The 14,247-nt window shown below is 43.7% G+C and overlaps 2 protein-coding genes across 2 annotated transcripts in view; both read right to left on the reverse strand.

The window, feature by feature from the left end:
- Positions 1 to 4,188, reverse strand: part of KNL1 (kinetochore scaffold 1) — a 30,689-nt gene extending 26,501 nt beyond the window's left edge. The window contains exons 1-3 of the mRNA XM_083609972.1: positions 3,497 to 4,188; positions 1,288 to 1,339; positions 970 to 1,009 (exon numbers count right to left, since the gene is read on the reverse strand). Coding sequence (XP_083466098.1) covers positions 970 to 1,009; positions 1,288 to 1,322 — 75 coding nt within the window. The 5' untranslated portion in view covers positions 1,323 to 1,339; positions 3,497 to 4,188. The remainder of the gene's footprint in view (positions 1 to 969; positions 1,010 to 1,287; positions 1,340 to 3,496) is intronic.
- A 2,705-nt stretch (positions 4,189 to 6,893) lies between these two features.
- Positions 6,894 to 13,919, reverse strand: RPUSD2 (RNA pseudouridine synthase domain containing 2). The gene is made up of 3 exons (XM_083615714.1): positions 12,289 to 13,919; positions 10,740 to 11,036; positions 6,894 to 9,983 (listed from the first exon to the last, which is right to left on the reverse strand). Exons 1-3 carry the CDS (start codon positions 12,805 to 12,807, stop codon positions 9,234 to 9,236), a joined length of 1,566 nt encoding a protein of 521 aa, XP_083471840.1. The 5' UTR covers positions 12,808 to 13,919; the 3' UTR covers positions 6,894 to 9,233.
- Between the last annotated feature and the right edge of the window lie 328 nt (positions 13,920 to 14,247).

Below are 14,247 nucleotides of genomic sequence, written 5' to 3' on the forward strand. Positions count from 1 at the left end.
TGATGTTTTATTGTTTATGACTACTTTTGTTATATTTGTAATTATATATTTTTCATGTTGTAAGCCACCTTGAGCATGGTTTTAACTGCGGAAAGGTGGCACACAAATAAAATTATGTATGTATGTAGCTGCAGGTCAGGAATAAAGTTATCCCTAGGACAGGAATAAAGTGGATAATACATAGATAACGGCAAAAGTTTTGCATTACATTTATTTTCATTTTATTTATTTTATGCATTAATTTCCCACTGTTCATCAAGTGGGTTACACAATAAAATGACAAAATGTAGGATGTAATCAGGCCAACTATAGTCATTAGCACAACAAATACAAAATCACTAACAGGAGGATAAGACCAATGAACTAATTTCTCTCTGTACAAGCAAGTGAAGTCAGGATTACTACGATCTACTGTGGCAACGTGCTCAGGGAAGCCATTTTGAGAGTTAAAATATTAAGCAAGGAAGCCATTCTGTTGATCTGGCCAGGCCCCCATACCCAGTAAATACACTCAGACACCCACTACCCAGAGACACACAGAGATAGGCTGATAAAGATTACCACATAAGGACATGGAAGACATGAATGTCCAACTCCTCATGCCTTATCTCTAATGAACCTAATGTATCTATCTGGAACACAATCTCTAGGCAAAGCAGTTCTTGTCTCCAGGCGGAACCTAATGTATCTATCTGAGTACTGTACAGTTATGTGTAATGCTGTAACTTTTGATTGGATAAATACCTGATTTAAGAATGTACTGTATAAAGGGAAGCCTCCCCTGTTTGGAGGGGCCGGACTTTGTAACTTATTCCTCTGTCCCATTGCTTGTTGCTGCCGGCAAATAATTAAAACTTTCTTTCTTTATTTCTCTGACTGCTGCGTGGTTATTTGACTGGCCTAACCAATTGCTACATTTCTTCTAAAAGAAAATCTATATATATAGGTCTTATTCAAAGTTACACTTACTGAGGAAATCCTTCTTTTCTTTCTGCCCTCTGTGAAGTCACTAAAAAAGAAAAAGGAAACTCTCTGAAAGTTAAACCTCAATCCTCCTCAACACACCTTATGCAAAATTGTTTACAGTGAAAAGCAAGAAACTTTCTGAAAAGTAAAATACAGGTTTAAAATTTCAGAACTTTTATGAAAGTAAACAGTCATTACTCAAATACAAAGCACAGGCATTGTAATCTCACAGGCCACTAGCTGATAGAGACATAACAATCAGCAAATAAAAAACAACAAATTGTCATCATAGAAAAGGCATGCACTGAAAGCACAACTTACTTTTCATCATTCATTTCGGAATAAATCTTGTCCATTTTGGAAGACTGGTTTCCTACAAGTAGTGCAAAATTAGTCTTAAATCTGTGTGAAAGCACAGTACAACAAGCTGCCACAGGTGTTCTTTGAGACAAAATTAAATGAAAAATGATGGACACTACAGTATTTGGCTACCATCAATAAAACTCTCTAGACAGCTTATATAGCAAAACCACACATTATAAAATATTAAACCTAAAAAATACAGTAACTTTTAAAAAGAACCCAATACAGTGGTGCCTCGCAAGACGAAAAGAATCCGTTCCGCGAGTCTCTTCGTCTTGCGGTTTTTTCGTCTTGCGAAGCAAGCCCATTAGCGGCTTAGCGGATCAGCTGATAAGCGGCTTAGCGGATCAGCTGTTAAGCGGCTTAGCGGCTTGGGAAAAAGGGGGGGGGAGGAAAAAACCCCCGCAGGAACTCGCAAGACATTTTCGTCTTGCGAAGCAAGCCCATAGGAAATTCGTTTTGCGAAGCACCTCCAAAGCGGAAAACCCTTTCGTCTAGCGGGTTTTCCGTCTTGCGAGGCATTCGTCTTGCGGGGCACCACTGTAAAAACAATAAGATGTTCCTTCTACTACAGAATAACACAATTTGCAGGCCAGAATAAAAATCATACTGAAAGAGCAAAAGTGTCTAGTTTAGTTATAACCACATTTAAATACTGAAAGACTAGGATTGGTTTTAAAACACAAATTCATAAGGTGTGAGTGAATAAAATGGTCTTCAACGGGTGGGAAAAGACCATAAAGGTGGCAGGCGAGCCTCCCTGGAGAAGCTATTCCATAACTTCCAATGTAGCCACCCACTTAACTTCACAGAACCGCAGAAATGCTCCCCCCCAAAGTCTTTTTTATTATTTATTTATTGAATTTGTATTTAAAGAAACAACTATCTGACTTTTAGAAGACATCTGAAGGCAGCCCTGTTTAGGGAAGTTTTTAATGTTTGATGTTTTATTGTATTTTTAATAGTTTGTTGGAAGCTGCCCAGAGCGGCTGGGGAAACCCAGCCAGATGGGTGGGGTATAAATAATAAAAATTATTATTAGTAGTAGTATATACCATTCACAACATAAAATCTTAAGCCAGCTTTCATCTTTCTGGTAAACTTCTCCACCAGTTTCTGCTGTCATTTAGTTTTTCCTACCACAACCCCATTATCAGGTGAGTTAGTTTGAAAGTATTCCTTCTTCAAAGCGCATCTCCAGGGGGGGAAAACACCATCATGATATAATTCAATTATCACAAATGACTCTTTAAACTGGGCCTTTAGCAGCACACTCCTATAAATGTCTACCCAAAAGCAAGGGAGCTTACTCCCAGGAAAGTGGGCCTCCAGCCTAAATCTAGCAAGCCAGAGGCAGGAACTTCTGGCAGTACTATATAAAATATTACCTCGCTTGCCTTTTTCTTACTTCCAGCAAAGGCGCCAGCAGAAATGCGCCAACTCGAGGTTGACCCGCAGTGCACGGTTTACTCGGAAGTAAGCCCCGCTTAAGTCAATGTCGCGCGCTAGAAATGGGTCAAGGCGGGAAAGAAATTAGGGGAAAGCTGCTCAGATGTTGTTAGCCCAGAGATTGAAAGAAGACACAATCCCTACCAGAGAGGAGAGTGGCAGATTAAACGGATGGATTACGCCGAAATAGCAAAAATGACCGGAAGAATTAGAAACCAGGAAGACCAAATTTTTTAATAAGGAATAGGGAAAAATATATAATTTACCTTAAAAATCATTGCAAACAATTAAAAATATTAGTAGGATTGGAATGAGACTTGTAGTTTAACGGTTGCCATGGAGATTTAATAGAGAAGATACAGGAGGAAAAAAGTTAACGTACACAAAGGGGAGAAGAGAAAGTTCAGGGGAATGCATGGAATTCTCTTTTTATTTTGGTTGGTTGTATATTTCAAAATGTGAAAATTAAATATTTTTTAAAAAGAAAAAGAAAACAGGGTTAAAGCAACTCGGCGGGGGTGGAGAGCAGGAGGGCGAGGGAGGGAGCAGCACTCCCGGCTGGAGCCGCTTCAGGGCCGCCAGTGCCGAGCCCAGAGTCACGCGAGGAAGGAGATTTGGGGAGGCCGCGAAGCGCCCCCCGCCCCACTTGCCGGACTAAGCCTCGCTCCCTTCCCCTCACGCCGACGCTTCTGGCGCGACGCCCTCGCTCCCCGCTCACCTTCCCGGGTCCGGTCCCCAGCCGCACACCCGTCTCCTTTAAGGCCTCCCCGCGACTGAAGGCACAGCGCCCGACTAGGCTCCGGCGGGATTCAAAATAACCGCCAGACCGCGCGCATGCGCCTCCAACAGCCAACCTCGCTTCAAGGCCTAAATGGCGGTTTCGGATTGGCGTCGCGGCAGCGCCCTCGTTCCGTACAACATGGCGGCCTCCGTGCAGTGAGGCCTACGGAGCCACCGCCGGGAAAGGGATAGGCAGGAGCCCACGAAACGTTCTGTGGCTGCTCGGGAGAGTTGTTGTCATTCTTCAGGACATTCGTTGTACCGCACACGGCATAGCGTTTGCTCAGGGGCGACGGTATATTCATCTAAGCCGGCGGGTGGCGAGAGAAAGGTTTACGGTTGGAACAGTTCCTTATAGGCTTGGAGAGAGTGGAGGTTTCTGTGACGAGGTGGCCGAGTGGTTAAGGCGATGGACTGCTAATCCATTGTGCTCTGCACGCGTGGGTTCGAATCCCATCCTCGTCGGAAGTTTTTTGTTTAACGTAAAACAATTCGGCGTGGCTGCTTCTGATCTTTATTTACTAAGCGGGCAAATTCTTTAATATGTGCTGGACACACAGTAATGCAAAGCCAAGTGTGTCGGGGGTGAGAATCTGAATCCCGACTTATTCATCCACTAGTGAGGTTTACTTGATGAAACTCTTTATTTGGGGTGGGGAAACTTCAGTTGAGAAGCAAAATGCAAAACCCTTTCACCGGCGCAGTGCAATAGAAACAATAGTAATACATTTGGAAAAGCGTTAAAATGATATGCATTGAAATTCAACTAGGGGGATACGAGGAAGTCACTTAACAATGTTAAGAAGATTAGTTTTAATAAGGTTGTGATTTATGTTTGTCTGTTTATTTGTTAGTGTGTTTTTAATTTTGTGAAAATCAATTTAAAAAATTTGGGGGGGGAAAGAAACAATAGTAATACAATTATGATCATTATTGTACTGTGCTTGAGAGAATGGTCACTGCTTTCCCCCGGAACTTCTGAATGCGAAGGAAGGCAATTTTCTCTCTTCCTAGGAAGCTTTACCCCGAAATCGTAAAAGTCAGGATGACAACTGTGCTGAATGAGCTTCATTCTAGCCCCACAAAAGAGCTTACGCCCCCCCCCGCCCCCAGAAGACAAGGTGACACCCAGTGTTAGTCCCATATTGAACTTAAGGGTCCACATAATTTGCCAACTGATTTCAATAGATCTGCGCTGCATATTACCAGCGTTGGGTAAGTCAGCCTTAAGAATTTAGGTGGCACAAATCTCTTAGCTGTTTATGTTGCAACAGGCTAACTTTGCAGAGAAAGGATAGCAACTGCTGCTTTTTATTTTAATATTTTAATTTATTTGTTTTTTAAATTTCTATACCGCTTTGCATTTTTAAGATAAATCTCAAAGCGGTTTACAGTACAGCATATTAAATCAATAAGACATAAAACAATCTGAAGAAAGTCAAATATAGAGTGTACAGTCAAAGCAACGTAACACAAAACTAAACTATTATCTTAAATATTTAATTTTTTTAAGATTATATTTAATATTTTATTAAGTAGCTAAGGGGCACTTTGGATGCCTTATTTAAGTCCGATGCCTCATTGTGAGTCTGAGACGGCAGCTCTCCTCATGGGAGCTCTAATCCCACCATAGAAACCAACTAGGGGCTGAGGTTCCTTCAGACCCACAGTAAAATATTTGAGGGGGCCGGACACCCTCCCCCCCCCAGGTTGAGGGAAATTCCCATTCAAATGGTGGGCAGAGCTTACCCCCTCTCCAATATTCTATTCAAGTTGGCACCCCTGAATCCCAGCAAACCTGGAGTGCACTGTGTTGGATGTCCCAGATTTAATCACTCAGTGTTCCCTAATATAGTGCCTGCCCCTGCTGTGCCCATAAACTTTCTCTCAAGCCTTGTAAAGGCGTGATGGTGCGTTTTCTCCAATAGGTAGGTAGTCCAGTCTACTCTAACTTCCTCATCACCATGCACCGATGACAACACTGCACTTTGATGGATGAGAGTGTCTTGCACAGAATTCAGGAAAATACAGAAGGTAGGGTTGTGGGAAATACAGAAGGTAGGGTTGGTGGAAATTGTAGAAGCACGTCCAAGCAGAACGCTTCTGTAGTCCTATACAGTGGTACCTCTGGTTGCGAACGGGTTCCGTTCCAGAGCCCCGTTCTCAACATGAGCAGAATGCAATCTGCGTCTGCGCATCGCGATTCGCCGCTTCTGCGCATGACGTCTTTTTGCGCATCTGCAAAAAGTACCCTTTCCGGTACATCTGGGTCGCCACGGGACGCTACCTGAAAACGCACAACCTGAAGCAAATGTAACAAGAGGTATGACTGTAATCTGAATGTAGGGGCAGAGCACATGCATTGTTTGCAAAAGGTCTCAAGGTTCAGCCCCTGGCATTTCAATTAGAGCTGGGAAAGACTTCCCTGAAACAGTGGTGTCACTCACAGTCAGATAGTAATAAAATAAATCTAAAAAATCAGGATAGTTCATTTACCTTTTACCTACCTATTTCTAAAATACACAGGCCAATGTTTGCCTCAAATAGAGGCAGCTTCCTAGGTTCCTGCTGTAGAATGCTTAAACATGCAATCACCTTGGGCCAAATCTTCCTGAGGAAAGATTTCCTAATGTAGAAATTCACGCCCATTTTTCTTCAGCCATGTTTGTCCTCGTGTTCACATCATTATGTTTGCTTTCACTCTTAAACTAGGGTTTTGGGACTGTGTCTAGACCCTTGAACTCCCTCCTAAGGAAGGCACAATTCAACCTCTTTTGTTAATGGTCTTCCAGAAATTAATCTAAACTTTCCTGCTTTTAAGATTTCCACATTGTAGTCTGTGGTTTTACTGTATTTATTTTAATTTGCCAAATTGCTGGTGTGGGTGAACTAGTGCTTTTTTTAAAATGTTGGAATATTTCTGCAATAACAGGTCTATTAAATTGCTAAATTCTGTTACCCGTTGAGCCTTTTCTTTTTTTAAGGTGGGGCAAAATAAAGGTTTTAAATAAAAAAATACCTCCCTAACAATATAGCCTCCATGTGACCTTTGACAGTACCATAGGACTCAACTCCTAAGGGCTGAGGTCTCTTCAGTCCCCCAAATAAATATTTGAGGGGTCCCCCCCAACTTGATGGGCACTGCCATTCAAATGGTGTGTGTGCTGCATCTTGTGTGGCTTACCTGCTCCCCCAAAATACTTTTTTCAAGTTGGCACCTCTGGACAGTGCTGTTTCTTCAGGTGAGAAAATCCAAATTCAACAAGCATAGGCAGGGGCTATAATGCAGGCACTTTCAAGCATACTGACCTTGTCCCAAAAATTACAAAGAGAAGTTTAATGTGTGTATTTTATTAGAAATGGTTCGCTTCCTCCTGATTTTATAACCACAGATGAATGCTTTGAAGAGGCCAGAATGAGCTCTATTCATTACAGAGATTTTTTCAAGCAATGAAGTAGGTGGTGAAGGGCTCCCTCAAGGCAATTCTGCTCCTCAGGTTAACTATCTTTGTAACTGTTTAATGAGCCTCCTTGTACAGTTAATTTATTGGAATGGTTAACACAGAACCATTAAGGAACAGATTAGCTGAATGGCAGCCAGCCACAGTAAAACTGAGCATGGAGTATAGAAACATGCATCGTGGAAAAACCTGCCAAACCGTGACAGCCAGACCTTACAATCTGTACTTACCTCAGTGGTGCAAGTCCACTGCATGCTTGAATGAATCAATTTTAAAGCCTACCATGGGCAAATAAAATGTGGCTTATTACAATATATAGTGGCTGCCTTAAGTACAGGGTTGGGCTTGTCAATATTTAAATGAGTTGCTCTGCAGTAATAGCAATTTTAAACTTTATTTTTTTTAAAAATGGATAAGCAAAATTTACAAAGAATTGTGTTTTCTTGCAGTCACTGCACTCCCAGTGAACTACAAATTATAACGTATTTACTATTTATAGTGTTTCACATTCCAGACCCCGCAGGATGGTAACAGGGCTGACACCTGGACCTTAGAGGTGTACCATAGCAGGTGCAAAACTCCTGCTCAACCCAGCAATAAGCTAGAAAAACTGATGACAGGATCACCAAAGGGAAGGGGATGGGTGGGCAGAGTTCTGAGTGCACTGGAAGCTGTGACTGTACACATGCAGTTCAATGGTAAAACTATTTTCTTGTAATCTCTACAATTAAGCTTTGTATAGGAAAGAAGCCACCTAGATAGGACCCTCCTTTATTTTTGTCATATTGGTTGCTCCGAAATCTTAAAATAGGGCCCCTGGATATTAAAATATATTACTACTGTCTTAGGTAGATAATCATGACTGCAGTTCATGAGCAAGAACCAGACAGTGTTTAGGAAACTGCGAGTAAAAGCCCTCTATTCTCAGAGAGGGAGCGGAACACTTGGTCCTAACAAGGCGAAGCATTCCCACCTCCCACGCAATGAAGACATTTCCATTGTCTCTCAAGCCCAAAGGGAAGAAGGCTCAAAAGTTTCGTAGACAGGAATATAATAAGCTGTTCTCATATAAACACCCTGCTTCAACCCTACACAGATGCACATTTGATTAGTAGTTGCAACCATCTGAAAGGCTCTGTCATCACATTCCTTCTTATAAAACAGAGCTGAATCTTTTTTTCTGCAGAAGGATGCATTCCATCAGGGTCAACATTTACAGAGCTGTATGCCAGGGGCTACTGTTGCTCAATTCACCCCATTCACACACACCCCTCGCCCGCATCCATTTACAAACCCAAAACCAAGCTGCTGCTTCAAAGCACTCTCTCTGCAACTTTTCACAGACCTAATGATGCTTGATAAGGTTTCAGCAGTTATAAGGTCCGGCTGTGTCTGGAAGAAAGCTGAAGTGCTAGTTGCTGATGCAGACCTAAGCACTACATGGCCCAACTGACTACACACAGAGAGATAGACACTCTGAGCTATTCCTCCTTAGACAACCTGCTTGGCTTCTGTGCTGGGCAAGGAGAACATGGAAATGTGGCAGAGGCAGCCATGGACTGAATACACTATGGGCTAGATTTGGCCCAGCGTCTAGCCATTACCCACCTCTTGATATAAAGGCAGTTGCTTCAAGCACTTAAGGCATCCTCATACAAACGCATCGGCCCATCTTTGGGGTGCTCATTCATGGAAAAGGAACCAGGATTAGCAATGAAGTCACTGGCCACAGGGAAGAGATCTTAAAAAGGAAGCCTATTTAAAAGCATCTTCACACATCCCCCCCCCCAAAAAAAACTGTATACTTAGGACAGGATGGATCAACATGGACACAGCTTTTTCTTTTCTTTTTTAAGTGGCACTGTTCTCTCCTCTTCCAATACTGCTTGGCACTTTGAGCATGGTTTCTTACAGTTGCCTGTTACAACTGAAGCAGAAAACGTGTTCAAGGTTGGTTTACTAACCATGATTTCAGGTCCTGGGTAGTAAACCCACAGTTCCCTACTTCAGGTGTAATGGGAAACTGGTTTAAAGAGACCACAAAGGAACAGAGCATGCAGGTCTGACCCTTGTTCCCAGCTTAATAAATCATCTACTAAGCCAGGATTGTTACATATGAACTGACCGATTCAGTGTGCATCTAAACATGTAAAATGTTTCCATTTCTTTCTCTCACACACTAACACACAGTCTTTACAGAGTATTTTAAAAGTCTCAGGTCTCTTCCCAGTCATCCTGTGCCCAGGCTGGCATCTTAGAGCAATATTCAAATTCTGCTCCCTTGTAGCGCAAAGCATGGAGATACATCACTAGATCTTTGGGTGATGGGTCCGGCCTCACTATCTTGCATTCTCCACAGAGAGGGTCCTTTTCGTCCCAGGACTCATTTGAGCAAGTTTCTCCACTTTCCGTCTTGTGCAGCTCTGCCTGAGGAACAGAATTCTGAGAACATGACGATATCCTGCTCTTTTCTCCACCTGCAGATTCCTCACGAGTGCCAGAACTGACATTTACAGGGGTGTCCAACACAGCCTCCTGCACTCTGTCTCCTACAATGGGTTTCAAATCTTCCTCAGCAACGTCCAGGATACCCAGGCTCTGTTTCGAAAGATGCTCCTCCACCAAAGCCCGAAGCAGCTCATCATCCGTCTTATTAATATGGCCACCTTTGCCCTTTTTGGGACCCCAGGCATCGGTGTTGTAGATGGGGTCATTAACAATAGGATGTCCCAAAAACTGGAGATGGACACGGATCTGATGCGTGCGGCCAGTGTAAGGAAAACACTTCACCACACTAGTCTTGCCATTGTAGCTGAGCCTCCGGAAGACCGTTTTACAGACTTTACCTTTGGGGTCCACTCGACACACCCCGACTTTGTAAGAGACAACCAGGATGGGTTCTTCGCACGTCACCTCATTTTCTGGGAACTCTCCAAGTACACGGCACACATATTCCTTCTCCAGCTATTGGGGGGTATGGGGAAGTGGGGTGAAGGAAACAAAAATAAGAATCTGTTTAAGTTCTAGAATGCAGAAGCCCCACAAAGACCACTGCATGGTATCTGGCAAGGGTCTGAACCAGCACCTATGCCTATCTGAGTGCTTTATGCAAGGGTAATGTCCACCAAATCCATTCATTTCACTGTGAATTTTTCTATAGACAACAATGTGTTATAGTGATTGGAGTGTCGGGCCTGTCTGAATCCCTGCTTCTACCATGAAGCCAGTGTTAGAAACTCAAATATATAAGCTAGATGCCAAATGACTCCTTAAACCAGGGCTACAGTTGCCAAAATGGAATGCCTAGTTGTCATTTTGAGGCCAGATGGCTTGAAGGTCAATATGACTTTTGGGTTCCTGAAATTCATTCTGATTGTGCTGATAAAATATAACAGATAGAATTCTACAGGATGTGTTGCTAGTGTGTGAAAAGTCAAAATCCAAGGATCCCCAGGCATGCACCTCCAGATGAAGGAGAGACATCAGGTGCCATCCTGGCGCCCGGACGTCTTCATTTGGTTGCAAGTGGCCGATAGCCAGGTGCAAAATGTGCCTGGTGAATTTCGAACACTGCATGAACTCAATGGGTGTCACTCTAGCCTACTTTACAGGGTTGCTGTGAGGACAACAGGAGAGTATAACTCCACCTTTGTATGTCTCCGAGAGTTATTTGGAGGACGCGTGGGTTATAAATGTGAACAAAAACCTTTGGGGCTTCACCTGTCGCTGTCGAACTTGCTCATCGATCCTCTTGGACACTTCTGCAGACTTCGCGAACATGAGGACGCCTGACGTCAGGCGATCCAACCGATGAATAGTGTGCAACTCCTTCAGGTTGTGCTCTTTACCCAAAATAAAAATGACAGTGTTGTGCCGAAATCTGCCACATGGATGAACAGGCAAGGATGAAGGTTTGTCTACAACCACAACCTCATCATTTTCTTCCAGGAACTCAATAGCCTGTGCTGTGACTGGAGGTTCATGGCGGTGTACGGTGTTCCGGATGAAGTCATTATTCTGAAAGCAAAACAATTACTGTACATTAGCAGGAGCAGGAAACTTCCTAGAATAGCCTGTTTGTGAAGAATTATGGTTATTAGCTCCATTTAGTAAAAAAAACAAACAGGAAAAATAATAAAAGGGGAATATTATTATCTATTGGTTATATATCCACCAAGGATGCGCAAGGTGGGTAACATTATATATAGCAGTGTAATTTATATATAATAATTAAGATGGCAGTCATAAAACTCTAGCACTTAGCTAAGACTGCAATCCTAGCCTCACTTCCTGGGAATAGGCCACTATGAATGCAATATGATTTACTTCTTAGTAGAGATGGTTAGGATTGCATCCTAACTAAAACATTGAAAATATTTTGTTGTATCCAAAATACATTATCCTATGTCAGGTAAAGGCCTTCATATTATGTCAATTTCTATGATGTCTTGTTCCAACAACAACAGGGAGCAAAGTGAATTCTAATTTACATCTTTACAAACTAAAACAAAAATGCTTTCTGCCATTAATGTACATAATGACATGCTCCCATGAAATAGTAAGAATATTAGCAAAAACAATGAAGAGTCTTAGGGCACCTTACAGACTAACACATTTATTATGGTATAAACTTTTGCATGTAGACTACAGTCCACTTTGTCAGATGCATGAAATGATGGTCCAGACTTGCAGGCAAATATATTCATGACTTTGAAGTGTGTGTGTTTGGGGGTGAGGGGAGGGAATTGAATATAGTGAGATCAGATGGAAATGATAAGCAGATAAGTACAGAGAGTGGTAATTAGCTTATTAACAGTGACAATTCACGGATATGTTTTTATCACTTTAAACAGGAAAATTTTCACTGTCTACTTGCATGCCATTTCCTCCTGACCATACTATTTATACAGTAACTCCCCTCCCTCCGGCCATCAATCATGTATGTAGGTTTCTGCAACTTGTTCCACAGGCAAGGTGGCAACTGTTCCTGGATGGGGAAACCCAGCCAGGTGGGCAGGATATAAATAATAAAATTATTACCACCACTTCGGTGTGCAAGTCCACTCCAAAACAGAAAGCAAGGTAACTGACCCACCTATACTACTTTCCTGTGGGCGGTTCCCCACTTCACCATTGCCTGTTTTGGGAGCATACGAACATGCCATCTCCCCGCCTGCAAACTGCCAAGCAGGAGGGTCGCGCCGTCGTTTCCCCAAATCGCCCGCCGCTCGGACCCCAGCACCACATCCTCCCTCCGTCCCGGCCTGACCTTGAGGACGACGCCCAGGTCCCGCACGGGCTGCTCGTTGAGCCGGAGGCGGCCCGCTTGGGCCGCGGCCCGGTAGTACTCGAGGGGCTGGGCGCGGAACTCGGTGCCGAAGACGTGCAGAAGGCTCTCGCCCACCCAGCGGCCCTTGCAGTAGGTCTGGAAGTCGAAGTAGTAGGGCCGCACTTTGCGGAGGCCGCCCTCGAAGTAGTAGCTGGTCTCGGCGAAGTGGCTCTGGCCGAAGCTGACGCCGGGGTTGCGCTTCTTGGGAGGCGGCACGTAGCGCTTCTCGCCTTCCTCGGCCAGCCCGGGCCGCTTCCCTTTCGCCTTCCCCTTCCCGGTCCACAGCCGGAGCCTCTTCACAGGCGGAGGAGAGCTCCCCTGCTCGCCGCCCGCCTGGCTCTCCTCCATGCTTCTGCCGGGCAAGAGCGAGGCCGCGGCGGCTGCCAACCGACGCCGGGCGCCCGGCTCGGCTAAGCGCGACCGCGAGTACCGCTCCGAGCGCAGCAGAGTCAGCCGCATGATCCGCGCGTCGCGGCGACACGGCTCCTCGGCGCTGCCCGGTGACGCGTCGTCACTTAAACCAATCGCGCTCGCTCGCTCGCTCGCTCTCGGTGACGGATAAGTCGCGCGACAAGACAGACCTGACAAGCGACTGCTCAGTCTGCCAGAAGTTCGCTTAGACTGTATGTAAAGCAAGCCCTTCAGGGGAAACGGCTCCGATAAGCTTACGCGGACATTATAGCCAGCTAGCTCTATTTTTTTTTGAATTAAATTTTATTAAATATAAAATAAATAAAAGAATATCAAATAAGAAAAGAAATAAAGAAACAAATTTCATACATATACACATGAACATAATTATTTATACATCTGTAAAGCAATATTCAAAAAGAAGAAGGGGAAAAAAGAGAATAAAAGAAGAAAAGTTAAAAATAGAAATTTAGAGAATAGAAAAATGTTCACCATAAACAACAATTTCAGACCTATACTTCCATACAATTTTATGCTCCATTTTATTTTGCGCATCCACACCGGGACATTCGCAGGGAAACCAAAATGCTGGTTTGCAAAGCTATTGTACTACCAACTTTATTGTACACTTGTGAAACATGGACCACTTATAAACGCCATCAGAATCACCGGGGACTACAATTTTTTTTACACATCACGTGGGAAGACAGGCGAACTAATGCCAGTGTACTGGAAGCAGCAAAGATCGCCCGTAGCGAAGCAATGATTTTTACACATCAACTTCGCTGGACTGGTCATGTTGTGCAGATGCCTGATTATCTTCCAAAGCAACTACTTGATTGCAAACTTAAAAATGGAAAGTGTAATGCAGGTAGTCAACAAGGGAGGTTTAAAGACTCTCTTGAGGCAAATCTAAAAAGATGTAGTATAAACACTGACAACTGGGAAACACTGGCCTGCAAGCGCTCCAATTGGAGAACAGCCTTTATCAAAGGTGTCATGGACTCTGAAGAAGCACAAACTCAGGGCGAAAAGGAGAAACGAGCTAAGAGGAAGGCACGCTTGGCAAACACGCACCGTGATCAACTCCCGCCTGGAAACCTATGTCCAACACTGTGGAAGGACTTGTGGATCCAGAATTGGTCTCCAAAGTCATTTATGGACTCACTGTTCATGGAAGACAATCTTCCTCGGCTATGAGTGATTGCCAAAGAAGAAGAAATACACACACACCCCATTCTGTATTGAGTCATACATTTCTGGCACAGCACAAGATGCCGAAATGCTGCCCACTGCTATCCAGTATTAAATAGCAAGAAGATTCAACCTTACAGATGACAATATGTACAAGCTGCAGGGTGACAGTATTAGCTTGGTGGGTAGCAGTATTCCCTCCCCCATGAGTAGAGACAGTAAACCTTCAGATACCAAATGGTAAGAACAAACAGGTATCCTGACTTACATGTGAGATTTTAAACAGATGGGTGG

Source organism: Podarcis filfolensis, assembly GCF_964270895.1.
Source record: "Podarcis filfolensis genome assembly, chromosome: 1".
Classification (NCBI taxonomy): Eukaryota; Metazoa; Chordata; class Lepidosauria; order Squamata; family Lacertidae; genus Podarcis; species Podarcis filfolensis.